Raw genomic sequence first — 23,149 nt, 5'->3', positions numbered from 1 at the left:
TTACAGCAATAATTTCTTATGAAAAGAAGCCCAGTATTCCATAGTACTTCTAAGCAGCTGAGTTTTGATGAATGAGTGTGGATATTACCTGATAGTTAAATGATTTTTCATTTATCAGAGGAGATTAATTGATTCATGGAACTGAAGCAAAGTAAAAGAAATATTACATATAAAGGCTATAAAAGCCCATAAAAGCAATTTTACACTCATTTGAGTAACACTTTGAAATTTTCCTGATAAATAGAAATTATTAGTTTTTATTTCTAAGATATAATCTCAAAGTTATTGTCTAGGATAATTATGTCAATGATAGTGAAAATTATGACCTTCCTATAAACATGATCCAGGAAGTGAAATACCAGTTACATGGGGAAGTTGCTCTCAAATGATCTGTTACCCAAGGAAATCTCATGCTTGTCAACAGTACTAGAAAACACAGTCAACACCTGGCCTTAGTAAAAAAATGCTGACTTTTTAATGACATCCACTCCATCTATAAGTTTAGGAATAAAATTCTTGGCCTTCATTTCCAGAGCATCAAAGTTATTTTGCTTTTTTGCTTTGAAAAAAGAAAATTATTTTCTTTTATGTTATGTAGCAGCATAGATGATCTTATATCTCAGCTGATCACTGCAAAAGGGCAAGGCAAGCATGTGCAAATGAGATGTTTTAACAGATCATCTTCAGGACCACTAAAAAGTATTCATAGTAACATCAAAGAGGTGGCTCTAAAAATCAGCACTATGGAGAAGGAGGAATAGGGTGAGACTAACAGGAAAAATTAAATTAGTATGTCTGCTCTCTTCCCACTTGCTTTTCTGAATAGACTAGATTTTAGGAAGAGATCTCCTTTAAAAGCTTTTCTGCCCCCAAGGGTTACTTTCCATTTTCCATTGGCTTCCGAAGAAGTTCATGGCAGCCAGGCAGAGGTCTTAAATTTAATGAGAAATATCTTATCTGAAAGAAAGGCTCAAAGCCTAAAGAAATTTTGGGGAAAAAAGCACTTCCATGTAATGACCTTACAGCTGTTGAGAACCTCTGCTCCAAAAGTGAAGGACTCCCAGTGAAGGTAGCTAAATTTGCAATAGCACATTCAGCACTCAGCAGATTGCCTGAGTGTGTTCAGGGAGGAAAAATACTGTATTATAACCAGATAAAGTGAGCTATAGCATGACATGTTTATCTGGGACAGTATAACTGATAGCATAGCTGGGATAGCCTGTTACCCTGGCACAGAGTGAATGGCAGTGAGGTTAGGCTGCATATTCCAACAAAAAATAGATCAAGAATAAGGGAAGAGATGGTAGTCCAAAAGCAGTCTTAAGCAATTGGTAAGAGTCTTGTTTACAGTCTCCATTTTCTTGAATTTCTCTAAACTGCAAAAACTCAGGCTTCTGTATCCAAACCTCGCATGTCCTGATGCTCCTACCTGAAAGCTGCCTCTTCCTCCATGCTCAGAACTCATGCCAGAACCCCCAAGGACAGGTCTTTTTCATTCTTGACCCACCCAGATCCTAATCTTTACTGTTTCCTCTTTAAGTCCTAGCTAACAGTTTCCTGTTCAAGATGTTCTAAAACACCCCCCAGAAGTCATCATTGGGCCACTTATCCTTCTGTCCTCTGCAGATTACAAGAGTACCCCTAACACCTCTATTTGTCATCAAAGTCCTGCTCAACCTGCTGAGGCCACCTAATCCCATCCCCTCACTTAGGAGACTGCCACTAACCCAAAACCTCCTCGACTTCTTGTGCTAACTGTTGTGCTAACTAACTGTTCTTGCCCACACTTCATCAAGAGTAAAGTTTAAGAGCAGAATGGGGGAAAATAATTGCAGGAAAACATCTGTTACTTTAACCTTACCACAAGTAACAAGATGTGCTAAAAAAACCCCAAACCCAAAGAAACTAAAAAGGATGACTTTTTAAAAGTCCTTTGATTCCAACCCCCCCAATTTAAATTTGTGCTTTTCCTTATCTTCTAGTCAACCTTAACAGGACATATATCAAAAATGTAGAAAGAAATTTAAGTTTTCTTGTACTGCAATCAAAAAGCACTACATAAGGCTTGTGAAGAGATTTCAGAAGATGGAAAAGGATGTCTGCATCTCCTTATCTTTTCCCAACTTAGGCCTTTCTAACAGAAGACTTGGAAAACCATGAGCTATTTAGAATATGTTTTAATGAAAGGAATATTAATGCAAGCTAATCCAATAGCTGCAATAACACATTAACTAATGATAAGGGAAGGGCATTAACTAATGATAACAGAAAGACTTATTTCCTCATCTTCAGCAATCTAATACTTAGCCTTCTATTTCCTTTTATATTAATGGTGTATTTGTTAAAGGAGTAGGATACTTTATAAATAAGAGACAGCTAACATTATTTAGGTTTTTTTTTCTCTGAATTCCATTGTTTTATATACTTTTGGAAAGTTTATGGAAAGTTCATGGAAAGTTTATAGTGTCTGAAGTAGCAGGGTGACTTCACATATGGCACTGGGGGATTGGAGGCATTCCCACTGCGGTGTGTGCCACAGCACCTCACACCACTCAGTCAAAATCTTTCACTTTGGGTAGCACTCAGCCCATCCTTTGTTGCCACGAGATCAGATACTGATGAACACCCAGGATGGTTTGGGGTATGTCTCCTGAAGTCTCTTGGCACTGCTGCATGATGAGTATTGCTGTGAGCTGGATTTAGAGTACACAGTACTGCACCAGGACTTACACAAACACTGCATGTTTTGCAGAAGACGAATTGTTTTGTTGTTTGGTGAAAAGGTATGTATGGTAACAACACTGTTTTACTTTTAGGACAGCTTGAAATGCCAGAATTAGAAAATGGCATGGTTTAACATCTTATAGCTAGTCCAGGGTCAAAACAACACAAAAAATCACAAAATCACAGAATCAAGTAGGTTGGAAAAAGCCTCTGAGATCATCAAGTTCACCCTCTGACTTAACACCACCTTGTCAACTAGATCACAGAACCGAGTGCCATGTCCAGTCTTTCCTCAAACACCTCCAGGGACAGTGACTCCACCACCGCCCTCAGCAGCCCATTCCAATGCCCAATCACCCTTTCTGTGAAGAATTTCTTCCTAATGCCCAATGTAAACCTCCCCTTGTGCAGCTTAAGATTGTGTCCTCTTGTCCTGTCACTTGTTGCCTGCAAGAAGAGCCTGACCCCTGCCTGGATACAATCTCCTTTCAGGCAGCTGTAGAGAGTGATAAGGTCTCCTCTGAGCCTCCTCTTCTCCAGGCTAAACAACACCAGCTTCCTCAGCAGCTCCTCACAGGACTGATGTTCCAGACCCTTCATCAGTCTTGTTGCCCTTGTTTGGACATGTTCCAGCACCTCAATGTCCTTCTTGAAAAGAGGGGCCCAAAACTGGGTACAGGAATTAAAGTGTGGCATCACCAGTGCCAATGTGGTTTAACCCATTACAGCTGAGTACAGAGTAGAAGCTAGAAGCCCCCTTCTTCCTAAATATTCTAATTCATGAGCAGAAATACTTGACAGCCAAGACAGCCCCAGGGGAAAAATGGACTATATAACTCCTGAGAAAGGGATCTCTCAGTCACACTGGTTTCCTTTTGTATTTTACGGTCTGCATTTTCTAATAAGTGATTGACATCACATACTTTATCCTAAACCTTATACCACTGTATAAAACAGTATGATTGTGATACCAGCATACACTTGCCAAGGTCATTCCTTGATCTACTCACATTCAATATAGTGATCACTCCCCAGAGTACCTCTTCTCTGTCAAATGTTCAGTCACCAGTGCACCCTGGGTCAAGGAGGCACTGAAAATGAATTAATGTTTTCTGAGGCCTCTAAAAGTTGAAGCAAGAAGGTCACCTTCTGACTCTGAATGGGTTTATCAGGTTTATTCAGGGAGCATCCAATATAAAGAAAGTCCATGTTCCATCAAATTAATTTTTGGAATTGCCATATTCTAAAATCAAACCTTTTTATTTTCATGATCATGCCTGCATTCGTGCAAAACTGTGAGAGTGAATGGGAACATTAAAGAAAGTACAATCACTTCTGTTCAAATCAGTATATGCAATTCAGAAGTATCTTTCTGGGACAAAAAGATAAAATTTGTAAAAGAATTCATCTTGGGTGCCTAAAAGGGAGGTGCATTAGAATTATCAAAGTAGCAGCAGTTATCAAAGCCTATTTTATTGAGAGATTTGCATTTCAATGGATATTCATTTCTCTATCTGGACCTATCTTAACTATGTCTTCCTAGATACATGAAATAACTCATTGACCAGAATCTAATGATTATAGCTTAGGCAGCAGTGCCATTGTGTAGCAGCTGCGAGTCACCCTGCATCTCCATGGAGCCCTGCTGGAGTCAATGGAGCTCTGCAAAGGCACCCAGATGTGCCTGCATGCAGCCCATTGGAGAACTCAGAGTGGTGGCATTAACTCTGATTCTCCCTTTCAAATAGCACATTTAGTGTGGCTCTTTGGAAAACCAAAAGTGCACATAAATCTCATAAATTCATCTGTAGCAAAGAATTCCTTTTCTAATATTTGCAGTCTGAAGCTTCTCTTTGATCAGTGGTAGATATGAGAATTTGGGCCAAATGAAATAGTTTAGGTGCCTAGATAGTTCATCATTGACCCATGCCTTTTAAAAAGTGTGCCTGAAAGATATTGAATATTATTACAGGAATATGTTAGGAAAGAGGTGGAGACTGCTGTTTCTACCCTTATGAAATGCCTACTAATCACTCACTGGTAGAAATGAACCCTTACTGTCAGTAAGTGTTTAGGGATTTGGTACAACATAAACCAGAAGAGAATGAGAGGAAATCATCAGAATCATTAAACAGTCTGGTGGTTTGATCACTCCTTGCAAAGATAGAGAGGATGTAGGCTCAACCAAGCCTGTGTTCCAAATCACTCAAAATGTTCCTGTAATAAAAAAAGTAGGCTACAAGAAATCTAAACTCTAAACTTTCAAAAAGGTGACAGATTTACACATATAGCTAATCTATAGCTAATCCTAAAAGTCTTGTCCCCATATAGTAGCAGCAACAAGCTGGTCAGCATCAACAAAATTCAGGCAAATGCTATGGCAAAAACTCAAAGGGCATTTACAGCATCATGTAGCAGTTCAGTAGATGGGTCTATGGATCTAAGCAGAACTCAAATATTGGATATGTGTTCCTAAATCTAATTGTGGAATTGAAATATTCATTATTTTCCTCAGGAAGCTATCTCACTTTTTCTTTTTGCTTTTGGTGCATATACATGTACACATGCAAAAAGACTAATGTGGCAGAATAAATGTAGACCATGGCCTATCAGGACTCATTAAAGCATCTGAACATGAGCTTAATTTAAGCATACATGTAAGTCCATTAAAACCAGTAGATCTAAAGAAAATAAATGACCTTCATGCTGAACTTGAAGACAAGTTGAAGACATTAATGAGACTGTAATTTCTGGAGAAACAATTGAGTAGAATTGGGAAAAGAATTGTGTGTGTGTGTATATATATATATATATATATATATATATATATATACATACATACATACCCACACACACAAAATTTCTGGTTTTTTAACCAAAAGAATCTTAATTTTCAAATTCTTGCCTGAATAAGTGTTTCTGTACACATCCTTTATAGTCCTATTTCGTTTTTATTGAAAACTAAGCAAATGGAAAAACCAGCTTTTGATCCTTTTCAAAGAAAAGTAAAACTCACAAATTTGTTGGAAGCAGAAAGAAATAGGCACCAAAAAACAGAAGCATATTTTCCCTTGGTTGTCACTATTTGTGCTTGTTATATTGACCTGAATCTTACTGCATTTTCACCACAATCCATCATGTAATTGCATTTTTCTGAGAAAATCCTGCTTTATTCCTGAAAAGACTCTGGACTTTGTGTAGAGCCTTAGGATCCCCCTTCCATCCCTAATCCAGGGTAATACATTTCAGCCCTACAACATAAAGCTGGTATTTACTAAAATGAGATAGGACATCTGGGCTCAGTGACTCCCTGTGTTTCACACTATGCTACTTCTCAGAGAACAAGATGCCTAACACTGCTTAAGAGCATTTGCTATTATTCTGCAAAGGAAGAAAAGATGGGGATCTCTTTTGACCCCACAAAAGATGTTTCCTAGGTAGCCAGATGACTGTCTGCCCTTCATCAGCATTCCCTCTTAACCCTGCAGCCTAATCTAACCCAGATCTTACTGACTGCAGCAGAGTATCACCATGCCAGTGGCCCTCTGATTACATTATTAGTTGATAAGGCTTTGTAATTAGCCCTCAAACTCTCCTCAGTAAATCTCCAATTTCACCCCTCAGAGACTCTGAGTAGATGCTACTGCACTATAGGGCCTCAGAAAGCTACTAATGAAGTGTGTAATGACGCTTTTTAGAGTCAGAAGATTGAGGGGAAAAAAACCCCAAAGATAAATAATAAGCATATAAAAGATGAGGGTTCCTTTTCTAGTGATTTTCCTCATCTCTTCTATTACAAATATTTCTCAGGAGTGGCTTCAAAACCATTCCTAATTTAAAATGTAGAAGCTCTAATGGCAAATTGAAGTTTACCTTAAAAATTAAAAAAGGCTTGGATCACTGGTGCACAGCAATGGATAATGTTGAAAGAGGACACTAATTTCTCTAGAAAGGAAGGTGTGCTTTAACTCTCAATCTGTGACATTTTTGCAGCACACCCACTCCCCCACATGTGCACACTTACCCACAGCATTTTCTGTGTACATTTGCCAAGGGCTGTGTCTTAGGAGCAAAACCCACAAATTTGTTTGGCACTAAAGAATAGTGGAGTCTGCACTGTCATGGGCAGAGATGGATGAAAACCCACAGGGCTGGTCTTATGCATTGCTTCCAAACTTCTCTTTTGGCTTTTTGGCTTTCACTTTCTAATGTTCTAAGTGTGTTATGGTTACCACAAATGGTTGCAAATGGAAAGAATTTTTTTTTTTTAAATGGAGATTTCCCATGTGTCTTAGAGGAGTCTGTGCTATTCCATGATTCCTGCTGAGCCAGGGGGTCTGGCAGCTAAGTGCTGTCAGATCTGGTTGAGGTTTAATCTCCTTGCTGTCTGCTTTGGCAACATTTTTGTTGCCATAATAAAGTCTGCAGAACAGAATGTGGACATGCCTTGGATAAGAGTCCAGATAAGCATTAAGTTAGTGTGGCTGTGGATAGATGCAATCTCTCACTCTGAAAAGAGGGAGAGCAGTGAAAGATCATTCTTTTGCTCTGGTTTACTATGAGCCCAGAAAACACGTCAGCCATTTCAGGTTTTAGCTATATTAACTTACAATACTGAATGAAGTGTTTTGTGTTGAGTGCTGATTCACCAGGTTGTGAGTAAGAGTGGCTGAAATATGGACATGCATCATGCTCTTCATGTGTGCTATGGGTGTAAACAACCCACAAAACAAAGATGGTAAACATCTGAGGGAGGCACAGATGCTCTCTCTCTGTGAGTGTGATTCATAATTTAAGATACTCATTCCATACAGTGGCCAAAATCTGGCGGAGTATCAAGAGAAAAACTTGATCTCAGGTTGTCAAGACAACTTGAAGTATCACTGGTATTGTACTGTTGTAGTTTGCCAAATAATTTGTACTATGGCAGATTCCCTTCCTCATTGAAACACTACATTTTTGAACTACCTCTGTGCTCACACATCTTTCTGCCTGCCCACCCATCAGCTTAAGGTGTCTGGACTACCAGAAACAGAAAAGTCTGCCATTAGAGGTTTACAAAACAAAAGTACACATCGCTGTCACTCAATTTATTTTACTGTAGCTTAACCTATTTAATTTTCATAGTTTCCTGTGAGTCACTTCAGAGCATAATGGAAAACTTCAGCACAGCATGACTCTTCATTTGTGTGAGTGATACCAGTATGATCTTCAAATAGAGTGTATTTACTTTGAGCTAAATGCTATTGTTATCACTTTTGACTAAATGGTGAGATGGTTTTCATAACACTTCAAAAAGGAGATACTGAAAATGGAATTTGCTATTTCTACAGTGTTATTCTGTTCATTTACATAATCAGTATATTAAGTACTTTTTTTCCTGAAAATTAAAAGCATCAAATAACTGTATTATATTTAGTTTTTCAGAATTACTCTCCTATTCCAGAGTACAAAATTCTTGTTTTATTTTCAACTTTGCTTTCTGGATCCCAGTGTCTCTGATGCTTCCATCTCAGCTTTGCTTGGTTTTGTCATAAATACAGAAAAATGACATTTACTAGGTTGGAAGGATACCCCTACAAATCATGTAGGTCAATCTCTTTTCCAGGATTGCACAAAACTTATTTAGGATAGTGACAGAAAGTCCCTTTGTTTCAGCTATCCATTCCATAAACTGTTCATTTGATTAATGATATTTAATGTAAATGAAAATATATAGCATACCTTGTACAAACTACTGCCTTCCAACACAGTTTAACTTCATCTTCAGTAGCATCACAGCACAGCAGAAAACAATGGACTGAATAGAAGGGCTTGCATTTCACTACTAGCATACCAAAACTGACATCTGAACATTTTTGTATTATCACAGTGAACAATAATTTAAAAAAAAAAACCAAATATTTTTTTCCCCAGGGCTACTGGGAGTCAACATAATTTCCACATTAAATAGGACTTCTGGCACCATTCCAAGGAAACAAAGAGTTGAAAGGAAGTAGGTTCAGGTATGTGTCCTGTCTCCACCACAGCAAGTCTGATTGCATTATAATTTGCTCAAATGCAATTTCCTAATAATACCAATAAATGACACTGTCTTCAACTTGATGTTATTGGACTAAATAGTGCAACATACTATTTAGTTTTTTGAAACGTAAAGAAAGAATTTAAACTCATTTCTCTTCAGTGAGTAATCTAGATATTTAGCTGCATTTAATTTTTGAAAAGTCCAGAAAAAATTGAGCCCCTTTATGCTATAGCTATGCTCAGAAATAAGCCAGGTCCATTACTTGGTCCTTTGGCCAAACTTTCCTATCCTACAGAGAGAGTGGCTGCATGCAACAGAGCTGGTCCCTGAACCATGTCTTGGCACTATGCAGAGGTGAGACAGGTGGCCCAGGTTGGAGGTGGGCTGGGGATGCTGCTGGCTGTGCTCTCTCTCTGCCAGAGGTGGAGATCAGATGGCTGTGGTTGGGTCTGTGACCTGCTTCTGTCAGATTTATAAACCAGCAGTGGCAGACTATGAACTTCCCTTTTTATTTTTTCCCCAACTTAGAGTAAAATATACTCCTTTCCAAAAGCAACTGAAAAGATATTATTTCAGAATTCTAAGGCTTCTATTGTTTCCTTTACATTTACCTATTTGTATTTATTTATTTGGATGCAAAAATACATTTTTATTGTTTAGAAACTTCTAATATTAAATTTGCTGGATCTTTGAGCAACGCAAACTAGTAAATTAGGGCTTACTTTTGTCAAAGCATAAACAGAACTTAAATGGGAAAAACATCCCTGCAAAGATGCCTAATAATACTCAGAGGAGAAAAGCACACATGTCAAATGTCTGTTGAAGTTTAAGTGAAGGCTGTTCTAATTTTCATTTTATCATATTCAGGATAGTGAAGGAAAAGTAGGCTTTTTCTTATGAAATCCATCTACTTTTGTTTTGCAGCCAATAAATGTTTTTATACTCCCAAAACTATCAATATTCAGCTTTTATTACTGTGGTCTGGCAGACCCCAATTCTGAGCTACCCTGTCACCCCAGCAGAGGAGTAAGAGAATTAAACCCCCATTTTGTTTGTGTGCACTAGCTCCCTCCATCTGGGTAAACAAGCTAAAAAACCTAATGCAGCTGACATCTTGAATTATGTAGTTTCTCATAACACATGCCAGAAATGCTGGTCAGCCCTGTTATACATGCAGGAATGCTGTTCAAAGCCCTGGCTTCTGGTTCAGCAGCATGATCAGTGGTACAAATGGTGCTCAGCATGCAGTGGGGATTACTGAGCTATGCTGGGGGAGGAAGGAAGGCTCCATAACCATTATCCACTGCTACATCCTTCCCAGACATCTGCCAGACAGAAAAGGCAACCACAGGGACAAGGGAGACAGATATACTGGGAGGAGCTGGCTTGTGGTGAAAACCCAAGCCTAGCATCAGCACTTGGTATTTCTGTGCAAGAAGAAATTTTCTGTCTGCCTTTAGGATTGCTGAAATCTATAGATTTTTGCAAGAAAGACTTACAAGAACCAGCATAATTGTAACACTTCTGTTGACGTCCACTGGAAAAACCTGTGAATGTTAGGCTGGCAGATTCAAGGTGTTGCCCTTCAGTTTCAAGAAACACTGAGGACTTAAAAGATATCTGTCAGCAGGGGCAGCCTGGCTGCTCAATTATTCTTAGTCCAGTGCTAGTGAAAAATTTTCAACAGAACTCCTAATAGTATTTTACAGTATTACAAAAAGCTTCCTCCTTTTCTGACTCGTTAGTGGTAACTATGACATGAAATCCTCTGGGGCCATGAACAAGCACAGCTGTCAAGCCCAGTACATGCATCAGCAGTGCACCCGTGCTTTAATCAATTAAATTCTGAGTGGTGTATTTGCAACACATGGAAAAATGACAGGAGACACAACATTTGGTATTGGCCTACTAACAACCACCTGTCTTCATGATTTAACAAATCAGGAATACTTTCTTTCTTGAAGTATAGTCCTTATTTTAATGTAAGTTTAGTTATGTTTAATTGCTGTCTGAACATGTTTATAAGTTGTAGTGGTCTAGGGCAGGCACCAAGACCTGTCACTCACTGGCAAATTTGTGCTGCTACTCAGATTCCCTTGTGGGAGGCCCAACCATAGCTGGAAACAAAGAACAGCATAGAATATATTTTATTTGGTCTAAGTGCTTGGAAAGTTAGAACAGTGTCTAAAAAAATATTTCAGTTTGTGGCATGAATAAGATAAGAGATCCCCTCCAAAACTGGAATGACTGCAACCAAACTGTCTTGGGAATGATCTCTGGCCTACAACAGTGCCCAGAACTCAGCTGGGCAGTGGCTGGGCCAGTACCATATGAAGCAATGAAGTTGGAAAATCTTCTCTTCAATAATAGTGAAAGTTGGTGGCTTTCTTGCAGATTGCAATGCAAATAATTCAATTTAATTAAGCCATAAGGATTTTTGCCTAGGGTTTTTGTTTTATTTTGTTTTCTGAAAAGGTGAGTCACTATGGTAAACTATATGGTATTACCTACAGAACAATAAATAACACTTGGTCCAAGATTTCACTCCTAATTAGTTTATATCCCAGGCAAAAAGATAAATTTGCTAAGCCATGAGAAACATCCAGTCAAATTAATAGAATCTGTAGATTTTAAATCAGGCTACCACTTTGAAACCCTCCTGACAAGAATTTTTACAGTTTACTTATAAAATTATATATTGAAAAGATAAAAAGGAGAGGAAAATAAAGATCTATTGGAAAACTTCCAACATACTTCCTTGTAGTTTTAAGATTTGCTTTAGTTATTTAATAGGCCATATTGCAGGTAGTATGAATGGTAGTATGAATGAAAAATAATCCAGTCAAACAATATCTTCCACAATGTGTTTAAATGAGTATGATGCAGTACAGCTGATACATAAAGCATTACACTGATAAAAAAGGTGTAAAATGCCCAATATATGGTACAGTTGTATATTTAATATTATATCTAGTATAGAATAGAGTATATTTTCTATTTCAGAGAAAGCAATGAAATAACAAAAATTGTAATATAAACCAATCCTTCTAGAGAAAAAAACCCTATAACTTTGAACTTTTGGCATAAAATAAGTATACATTTCCTTTAGTAAGCATAACAAACTCATTCAGAAGTAGAACATTTATTTCATGGATGGAAGAAGATGTCAGGTTTTCATCCAGTAACCACAAGAAACTGTAACTAATATAAAATGAAGCCAAAAAAAAAATCACCTTTTAAGTGATAGATTTTTTTTTTTTCCTATGGAAGCTGACCAATGCCCATAAGACACAAAGAAAAGTTATCCAAGTCATGACAACTTCCAGAAAGGTGTAGTGAAGCTTACTTTTGATGATCTCCCAATGGTCTTTGCCCAATGGATTTTAATAATGACTCTGGTCGAACGGATAATTTTGGCGATGTCTTGGGGCTTGTATCAGAATCTCCACTTTCTTCATCTCCCATGGCCTTAATATAGCTCCCACTCCTCATTCTTCTGCATGGGATCTCTTCATCTTTCCCACCAGCTGGGTATCCTCCCCATTCATCCTGAGGTACCTAAAGGAGACCATAAAACACACACACACACACAGAATGTGGTTTATTCTTTCCATATGTTTAAATACTTCCTTCCTTTATTCATTTTACAAAGATAAGTAATGAATTTTTTATTCTTCAGAAACAGATGACTTATAAAGAGATTTTCAAGAACCCTAAATGATTTTGCCATTTAACTTCAGCTTCAGAGTTGGAATTTTTCAGTTTATAAACGTTAGAACCAAGGAACAATGAAGTCATGGATTGTGAGCTGAGCTGCAATATCTATTTGTAGACATGCTCTAAACTGCAGGAAGCAGCCTAAAGCTTGCACATAGATTTTAATCTGATAACAACGAGTTAATCAGGAATCTCAGAGCTATAATTCATTGAAAGCTGAGCACTTTGGGGTTTATTACCAGCAGTCCTTATAAGGGGCTTTCAGGGAGGTGAATGATGTATTTCAGATAAACTAAGACTTGGTCTTGGCATAAATGGGTAGGATTAGGGCAAACTTCTGTGGAAAAAAAAAGAAAAAGTGGTAATTTGTCTTTTTTCTATTTAGAAACTGCAAAATGGTTGATAGAGACTGTAATATATCAGAAATTCAACCAGTTAAATAATACATGAGGTTGTAGGATTGCAGTTGCCTTTATGCAGTTCAAGTGGATTTCCAAATAGTAAGATTGGTAGTCAGATAATCCACAGCTGGTGGATGGAAATCTCACCACAAATTACCAAAGAATTGAGCAGGAGTGGATTCTTCAATCCACACTGAAATCAGCCCTGTTTCAATGCTTATGATTTAACACAGCCTGTCTCTGCCAGTATTGCCTTTTTTTTTTTTTTTTAATATTTAATCTTCCAAGGTGCTGAGTCCTCTGGCTCTAATCCAGAAACATACTTATGCATTTAATTTGTTTTAAGGATACAGGCAACTCTCTGTAATGCATTATAAGGACTCACAGTTAAAAAGTAGGATGTGACAGAATTCATCAGTGACCAAGGCAGATGCCCTTGGCAGCATCAAATCCTTTACCAACATTATTATTCCATCTATATTAAGCAGTTTAATGTCTTTATTTACTAATATACTATAAGTCTGAAATCTTAATTAGACATATATTTAATACTTTCTGCAAAGCAGGATGTCAAATATATTTGAAATCTTCTATAGACAGAGTTCACTGTGGAGCTGAAGCAAATGCTTCCATTGGTTTCAGCATTCTTGGAGACAGGGTTTAAAGAATTAACACAATCTGCTTGCCAACTATGGCCCTTTCAAGACTGATGAATTAGCCCTGCACACCAGGTGAACAGAGCTGGGGCTTTGAGTCCTAAAAAGGGATTAAAGGAGAAAAGAAGTTTTAAAAGGGGGTGAACAAGTAAAAATAGAGATATTAAATTTAAAAGCCCAAGCTTAAGAAAGAAAAAAGAAAAAAAGATGGAAGATGAAGTCAGGTAAGAAGAGATGAAATAGATCACACATATCAGAAAAATGTTAGAGATAACTGTCAGAGAAAAAGAAAGTCATGTTCTTATACAAAATAATAGGACAGAGCATGAATCTAAGTGAAATATGGTTGCATCACACAAAGAAACAAACTTTTCACATTATTGAGCTTTGGATGGTGAAAGGAAGTATTGAAAATCTTCCCAAACTTGAAGCCTGTAAGTGTGATACATCGTTCTCATTTCTTTTCTCAGACCTAATATGTATAAGATTAATGTTGCAGGAATGTTTTTTATGATTCTATGAGACCTAAAAGATAATTTACATGTAGTCATAGTAGTCATAGCCAGTCGCTTAAAATACTAAATATATATACATTAAATTCAGCATTTAATTTTTTTAATATGCAGCTGACAACTCTAACAGCTGTAAAATTCTGAATTAGAGAGCTATTTTATTACTTGATATCATACAAACATGCTCTTATTTTAAATAGTCTTTATTAAATGTATGTCAGCATAGCTAAAGCCAAAATCCAAATGCCAAAAAAGCAGTTACTGGCATCTACATAGGCCCACTACAAGGTGTACTGTTAAATTTTCACTACTAAAGCTGAATTATCATGTCTTAATATTATTTTCAAAAAAATCCCCTCATAACTTTTTCACAGAATGATTAGGCTTCAGAATGATTTAGGCTTCAAACTTCTTTCCTTCTTTTCACTTCAAAGATAATTAAATGGAAAGTTTAAAAAGACATTGATCAATAACCTTTTACTTACTCAAATGCAGAAAATTATTAATTTCTCAACTTTATTTTGTCTGAAATTCCATGTTCAAATAACTAGATAAGGACTGGATTTAAATGAGTACAACACAGGCTTATTTGTTGATTGAAGTTGCAATCTTATTTTAAAAGATAGGAATGACTGATTTTGTACATTAAAGTATCTAAAAAATTAAACTTCTTCACTGTGATAAGGACAAACCTTACAGTTATGTGCATTACTGGTTCTGTTGATTGCATTTCTTTTGCTGTCTGTATTCATAAGTTATAGGAATTCACATACCAGCTAAAGACCAAAGCTAAAAACCCAAGAAGTCCTGCTCCACTGTGGCGTGATGTGCTCATGGTACACAGGGCAACAAGAATCCCTTTCTAATCAGACCAACTCATTGGCTATCACAGAAGAATTTATGGTTGTTACAACATTATTCACAATTAAATTATCTGTGTTTTGTTGGTTTGTGGGTTTTTTTTTTTTGCCCTTAAGCCATTCAAAGGAGCACAACACAATAAATGCAGTGAAAATGCTTGTGGAACCTGGAGAGAAAGTTTGACCATGTGTTCTCTCAGAAGATTTCATCCAGAGCTTTGGAGAACAGCTATAGTCTTTTTGCCATCTTCAAAATAAAAAAGAAAAAAAGAAAGAAAAAGAAAGGACACTTGACATTGTTTTTCTTCATGGACTGAGAAAAGAAGCAGAATTGGAGTCCCAGTTCAGCCTAGCTCTTCATTTATTTGAACTGATAGGTTAAGTACTTGGAAACATCTTTCAAAATCCAGGCTATCTCAAACCCCAACACAGCTTTCAAGAAAAGCAAAAGCATTATGTAAGTGCAGGAAAGATTTTCATTTTGAGATATTAGCAAAAACAATTAACATCATGTACGAGGGTGATTAAATATACATCTTCCAAAATATGGAAAGGGCTTTGCAACCTGCAGAAATTCTACCTTACAATAGTTCCCAGCCCCTGAAATTCCCATCTGCAGGGCTTGCAGCTGCTAATTTGGAATAATTACTCTAATTATCTTCTTACATACAGTGATGATGCTGATATTTATAATGTCTAAAAAGGCCTTCCTTCTGTTCTAGATGTTAACATGAATCCTTGTATATGTAGTTTCTATCCACAGAGGAGTTATACTGCATATTACCATATGAATTTCCTTTTGCAAGAGCAACTGGCTGACAAGGCCTGGCTGCTGATGGTTATGACTGTTACAGAGAATGATGAGTCTCCTTCATAAGTGTCATTCACTGTTGCTGTAAGGAGCACCAGGTTCAGAAAATTTGACATCTTTCAATTGTCCATCTACTGATTCATTTTGACATCTTACATTAATCACCTAGGGTCGATTTTAATAAAGCACTTGATACCTAACACTTACTACATGTTATGAAGCTGAACTGAGAGTGAATTCCAGAACCTTAGGAAGGATCCTAAACTCCCTATAAAGGCATTTGGGAGAGTTAGTTCCTGCAAAGTAACATAAAGAAAGTCCATCTAGTTAGCAATCAGAATGTAGAGCACAAAGAAAAATCTCAAATAGTTCTCCTTTCTTGGACTTACAGTATCTGATTACAGGCAGCAGAAAGGCCTTCTCTTATTTCCCTGTCAGATCCTAAAATCATCTTCTGCAGAAAAAAGGTGGAGGTTTTTTTGGTTGTTTGTTGTTTTTTGGTTTAGTTTTGTTGTTTTTTTTTTTTTCCAAAGTTGCCTTATGTTTTCCTTCTATGATGAAACAGCTGTGGAAGTGGAAGACTTTCTTGGCCTCCTTCTAATCAATGATGTTTGGAGAGCTCTCTTCCTCTTTTTGTCACTCCCAGCATTTTCATGAAGCCCTCACAGATTGCCTGGGGAGGGCTGGTTAGGAGAGAGGGACTCCATTTACATAGAAGGGTGTGATGCAGGTTTGTGATCAGGGATTTACCCAAAAACAGGGAGCTTAGTTATAGCCCCTAGGCCAAGCACTCATGTGAATTTTATGTAAAAGAGTGTTTGGATAAAACTTTTACAGCCTCTTAACAAAGCAAGAAGTACCTATGCTCCAAACTGATGTACATCCTGCTGCTGAGAATGCAATTCATGGAACTGAGAAGATGGTGTTTGACCTTCTATAGGCTACAGAAGAAACTGAGCTGTCATCTTCACAGTGGGTATTGCAGAAACTTTGTTAATATAAAAATAAATTTCCTTGCTTTAGATAAAATGTTGCTATCCTTGTTCCTTGTTAGAAGTTCATATCTTAAAATACCCCTTACTACAAATTTTTTAGCTAAATACCTAGATTGTCACATGACCAGTTAATGGCCGCAAAAGTTATGATTTCTGAATTTTATTTTAAATCTTATTTCTATCTCCCTTTTATAGAAGCAATACACATTTGTTTGAGTTCTTATTTTTCTCTTTTATTATTTTATATGCTTTATGCTGTGTTGTAATTTGATTAAAATGGACTGATGACCAGGTAAGCTGCTGAATCACCATCCCTGGATGTATTTTAAAGATGTGTAGATGTGGTGCTTAGGGACATGGTTTAGTGGCGCACTGGGCAGTGCTGACTTAACAGCTGGACTCAATAGCCTTAAAGATAATTTCCAATCTAAATGATTCTATGTTTCTATTCTTCCTGTTGAGCGTACTGATTGTGCTCCGACCAGATTTGACAGAAGAAGGATTTTGGACCCTTAACTGGACTTCAGCTGTGTGTCTGATCCCTGATTCTCAGGAAGAAGAAACCAGCATGTTGTCAGGGAAAACAGGGATGGATTTGACAAAACTACAGAACAAACTAGAAATCATGGTATTACTGAGGTTGGAAGGGACTCTGGAGGTCTCTTCTGCCCGAAGTATGGCCAGGTACAGCAGCTTGCCCAGAACTGCTACAAAGATGGTGAAGGACCTTCAGGGGAAGCTGTGTGAGGAGAGGCTGAGGTCTGTTCAGCCTGGAGGAGACTGAGGGGAGACCTCACTGCAGTTAGAACTGCCTGTGAGGGGAAGAGGAGGGGCAGACCCTGATCTCTTCTCTCTGTGGTCACCAGTGACAGGACCCAAGGGAATGGCCTGAAGCTGTGTCAGGGGAGGTTTAAGTTGGATATCAGGAAAAGGTTCTTCACCCAGAGGGTGGTTGGGCACTGGAACAGGCTCCCCAGGGAAGTGGTCACAGCATCAAGCCTGACAGAGCTCAAGGAGCATTTGGACAGTGCCCTTGAGCACATGGTGTGACTCTTGGGAATGGTGCTGTGCAGGGCCAGGAGATGGACCCAATGATCCTTGTGGGTCCCTACCAGCTCAGGATATTCAGTGATGATTTGACTGTGTCCAACTGGGTTTAGAATATTGCCAAAGATGAAGACTCCACAACCTCTCTAGACAGACAAACTGTTCCAATGTTTCACTACACTCAGGGGGAAAAAGCTTTTCCCTATACCTTATGAGAAATAGGCAATCTAGGCCCCCTAAAACTAATTCTAGGAGTGTGAACATCTAATCTTGTAGCTAAGAAATACTGATGACAAAACTGGAAGAAACAATGAAATGTTCATTCTTCTGGACTTTGATCACTGTTAATTTGATTTTTTAAATTTTATTTCAGTTTAGGGTTTAGCTAAAACAGTCAAAATGGCAACAGCCATTGACATTTCAAAACAGACCTGCTCCTATTGGTCCATCCACTTCTATGGCATTTGCTCACAACTCCCAGAATTTTAAAGTTGTTCCACAGCTAAACTGCTGATCTGCTTAAAACTGCTGATTACTTTACTATCTAAAATGAAACTCTCCTGAATAAAGGGCTTCAGCTGAGGGAGATGACTATCACTTCTTCATAATTCTCATTCCCAAAGGTTAAAGTGAGGATTACCTACCTCATAGGAGTTCTGTGAAATTTAATTAGCATGCAGATATAAAATTAATGGAAATATTGATTTTTACCTAAATCTTATTTTAGTAATACAAATTTTACATTTTACTAAAACAGAAGCTGAAGTCTGCACATGAAATTACACTATGCATGATGTGAAGAAGGATAAGATATGAAACACTCTGTTGGAGACAAATAATTTTTGTAATTTTATGCTTTCTCAGCCTGGTCAAGAAGATGACACAATCTGAAATGCAGGTAAGAGGTTTTCTCCTAAATCATGTCTTCAAGAGCCTCATAAAAAACAGCCTCTGTGCACAGCTGCAAGTAGATGAAAGTAAATGACAATCTTGCAGAGCAGACAGAGATGATTTTTTGCATTAGCAGAAAATTTCCTTGATGCTACAGTGGGAGATGGGAGCTGGACCTCCTGTGTTTTCAACAATTTCAGTCAAGAAGGAACACCAAGCAATTACAAGAATATTTTTCTGAGGTTAATGGCACTAAGACATTCCCCTGTTTACTGGCTGTGGACTCTAGACCCTGTTGCTCAGGATTTTTGCAGGAAGGAAGAGTGCAGTATCTAAAAAGAGAAGTTTGTTTCCTCAGTAGCTAATCTTGTGTCTACAACTCACCACAATTCTTGTGCACATTTTTGACGAGTTTCTTCTGTGTGGCTTTTTTTTTTTAATGTGCTGATTCATTGTGCAAGGAACATGAATTATGCAATGAAGTCATTGAAAAGTCTCTACAAAACAAGCCAGGGACTCCTCCTCACCACTAACAATGTTATTCTTCATAATTAGCTTTAATTTTCACATGCCACCCTCTACTCCTTGAACTTCTTGACAGCTCAGAAGCACAGAGAGTTCTTGCAGCATTCCCAAAGGTGAGTTGACACTGTCCATCAAGGCAGGAGCTAATTTGAGAAAACAAGAGTAATCTTTCCAGCCATTCTCTCCAGGCTTTGCTCTCAACAGCCACAGTGTTACAGAAAGAGGAAGGAAATAATATAGATCCCAAACAATTCATGCTTTACATTGGGTTGAAAACAACTTGACTTCAGGAATTTGGGATTTGGTAATAATTTGGACACCGATGCAGACCACAAACATACTATTCCAGCTGGGAGATGTTCAAAGAGGAAAATCATTGTCAGCATTATTTATTGCCTAATTTTATTCTCTCATGGGGAGTTCCAAGCAAACTGCACTAAGCAATCTTTGAAGGAAAGATTTCTGTCCAATGTACTAAAATTGCTTTTGTGTTTTCTAAAGAACTGTGCTCTTTTCAGTTTAATAGTGTTTTATAACTCATATCTCACAAGCGATTAAAAACAAAATTAAAAAAATAACAAACAAAAAAAAACCCCAAACCAAAACCAGCAATAACAACAAAAAAGAACCAGCACTATGTTTTCCAATTGGTTCTCCAGCAACTATGTGAATTATAATTCGAGGATGGCTAAATACTGTAATTGGTGTGAGGACTTTGTGGCTTTGTTTATACTGCATGGATGAAAGTGGGCCAAATTCCTGCCCCATTACCATCTGTGCTCATATTGATGGCACAGATCCTTGCAGTTCAGCCACCTGGAAATCCTCTGCTGTGTTGTTGGGTCTCTTTGGGACCCTCAGGACTCTGCTGTTTTGACATGGTGGAGCAGGGTGCAGTCAGACAGCAGTTTTGGGCTTGTCCACACTGTGGGTGATTTTAGCCTGCTAAGCTCCCTGAGATCTTGTGCCAGAGCTTTATTATAAGGTGAACTTGGACTGAAGGGAGGGCTTGGCTTGTACTTACATGAGAATCTGTTTATAGTCTTTCAATCTAAGAGAAAAAACCAGCAGAGTTTCAACCAAGAAACCTGTGTTTCAATTGACTCTGTATTTCCTTTGGTGTGTGATCAAGGACACTGCTCTGTGGTCAGCTCAAGCCACTTTAAAATTATATTACCATTAACTTCAGTGGGGCAGGTTTTCCTTAAGCAATATTCAGGTTTTTAAACAATGCTAGTAATGGTCAAATGACCTGGAGTGCTCCCTGAAAAATAACCCTACAACAGTAATAAGGATAAGTAAAGGTAAGTGTTCAGCTGAACTGGTGAGTTGCTCCAACTCACTGTGCTGCTGCACAGCCATAAGAACTTGGGAGAGAGAAGGATGCAAATGGTGTGGTGACTGCCTTGGGGCTGGGCAAACACAGGTCACTAAAGACCCACAGTCTTGCCTGGAGGTCTCTGCCCTGCAGCACTTCACCCCCATGCTGTGGAGGAATCTTTACCTCTGAAAAGTGTGTCTACCAGGAACACACCCTGGCCTGTGCTAAGTACTGAACCAAGAGTGCTCAGGAGGGAGTTTAGGAAAAAATTGGCTAGCTTGGATGAAAAAAATATCTGAGACCTGCTGAGCCACGTAAGAGTACTGAGGATCAGAATGCAGTGCCAAGGAAACCATCCTGACACCATGTAATTTGATAGAATAGATGTAGCACAAGGTAGCAATTATTGTACTAAGGGAAATTCACAGAAACATCAAAGATCACAACTTGGAACTTTGCATGAGGGCCACAAGCAGCTTTCCTGCCAAGGAAGGGAGTTTGCACCCAGAGTTTGTTTTCCTATGTCTTTGTCTTTTTGGGCCAGCTCATAGTTGCATTTTCCTCTAAATCTTTTTCTATAAATTGAATAAAATGCAAATTCTGCTAAAACCAAGCATCAAAAGGCCAAAGACCTAAACAGAATTGCAGCCTGTCTCTTACTACAGGTGAAAAGGAATACACCTGGAATACAGCTGCCAGCTGGGCTGCATGACTGACAGGCACCAGATGAGGCCCAGGGAACCACAACATCAGCAACAGAAGCTGACTAAAAGCTTTTCTGAGTTGGGCAAGACCCTGCAGAGTATTCAAGGTTACAGAAGTATAAAATAAGAGGAAAAAAATGCCCCTAAAAATAAGAAAAGGAGAGGTGCTCCCAACAAATTTACAATGCAAAACACCTCTGAAACCAGAGGTTAAGGAGCAAGGTCTCCACTTTGCAGAGCTATTATAAGGCTAAACCTAAGGATGAACTTAAAAGGCAGCATATGCAGGGCTGACTCAGAAAGTGGCCTGTGGTAAACAACATCTTATTTAATGAAGCAAGAAATTTTATAACTTTTTTTTTCAGTTTGTTACAGGTCTACTACTGAAAAACTAGTGCATGTCTTTAAAACATAAATATTTTAAAGGCTATTTAACAGCTGTATTTGCCTCTCATCATTTTTTTCTGATTTTAACTAAAAATTGACATAATGTTTTGAATGGTTAAGTCCAGATGACTGCAATTATCTAGCTTCCAGAGCAAAATGAGTATTTTTCTCCTGCCTATCTACTGTGTAATGCTTAACTATCTACATACTTTTCAAAAAGTGTTTCCCTACCAAAGTACCAGGAAATTTGTCCATATGGACAATAAGCTATTTAAACACATTTGCAATTCTACTTTAAAAAAGAAACTTTAAGCACAGCATTGTAAGATGGCCAAACCCAGAAAAAAACAAACAAAAAACCCCCCAAAGCAACATTTGTGAATACTTCACCATTTTTACAGTCATGTCCTTGCAGGAAGAATGGCATGGACTGCTCTAGAGAGGAGCTGGGTCTGCCCTAGGCAGCCAGCCTGTGGCCTAGGAGAGGGTGCAGTCACTGCAGCCCCAAGTGCAGTGGCCTGAGTGTAGGTAACAGTGAGTTACTCCTGCATGAAAACTTCTTCAGAGCCAGTGACACCTTTGAGTAACAACTGCAAAGGTCAGCCTTCAGATTCAGTGAAGTGAACATTGAGAAACAATTTGGCAACACATTTCTAACATCATAAAGGAGGAAAACTCCTCCTGATTAAAGGGCAGTGGGATCACGGCCTCCCTTTTCTACTCATAGCTTTGACACTTCCACAGTAATAGGGACATGTTCTGGCAGCTTTAAGAAAATACTAACTCTGAAATCTTTCTACTCTTGTTTAGAAAAAAGTTTCAGTAATTCATTTTATCCAATAGGAGGATCCTAGGACATGGTCATGGAAGCAGTGTCCTGTATCACTGATTAACACAGTAATTCAAGATACCAGTGATTTAAGACAGCTGTTAGGTCAGAGCTTTGCTTTACAATATCATTGATTGAATGTATTTCCCCCTTAGGGGTGTTTAAGTATTCTAGGATTTGTGATACACAAACCCATCAGCATTCTGTAAATATAGGGAAGTGTAGGATTTATTACTCCTTTTTATTTAATGCTCCACAAGATATTGCAGGCTGTCATTAACCCTGTGAATGAACTGTAGAGCAAAAAACTGTCCCTTTATTTCCCTTATTGTTTGGGCACTACCTGTTTGTCTTGCACATCTCCACTGCTGACTGGGAGGACATCCTTGTCTCAGCCTGTAGAAAAGCAAATGTTACAGCATTTGTCCATGCTGATCTAGGATGCAGACTGCCCTGCTACCCTACTGTCTATACTAGCTTTTCCTGCTGTGAAAACAACCCAGTTAATTCTTCAGTAGTGGCTGGTCATAAATCATTGTGAAGGCAGCGTGGGTGATGGTGATTTGGATGTGAGTATCAAAACTCTGCTAGCTCTGGCTAGCTCCAGAGTGTGCACTCACTGCTGGAGGATTGGATGTAGTTTCTGTAGCTCATGCTTGGGTTTTATGTCAAGCAAGAACATACAATCAAGTTTCACAAAGATGAAGTGCTGAGAAAAGTGCATTGAGTTCAAATGCCTCCTTG

At 38.2% G+C, this 23,149-nt stretch overlaps 1 protein-coding gene across 27 annotated transcripts in view; it reads right to left on the bottom strand.

The window, feature by feature from the left end:
- The window catches only part of DLGAP2 (DLG associated protein 2), a 456,578-nt gene that overhangs the window by 56,197 nt on the left and 377,232 nt on the right, over positions 1 to 23,149 (bottom strand). For all 27 annotated transcript variants that reach the window (XM_071441861.1, XM_071441871.1, XM_071441889.1 and 24 more), the window contains one exon: positions 12,096 to 12,307. In XM_071441861.1, coding sequence (XP_071297962.1) covers positions 12,096 to 12,307 — 212 coding nt within the window. The remainder of the gene's footprint in view (positions 1 to 12,095; positions 12,308 to 23,149) is intronic.

Source organism: Agelaius tricolor, unplaced genomic scaffold, assembly GCF_023055355.1.
Source record: "Agelaius tricolor isolate 1412-34295 unplaced genomic scaffold, bAgeTri1.0.p SCAF_1, whole genome shotgun sequence".
NCBI lineage: Eukaryota > Metazoa > Chordata > Aves > Passeriformes > Icteridae > Agelaius > Agelaius tricolor.
The sequence above is the reverse complement of the archived record's forward strand: the minus strand, read 5'-3'. Positions and strand labels throughout refer to the sequence as shown.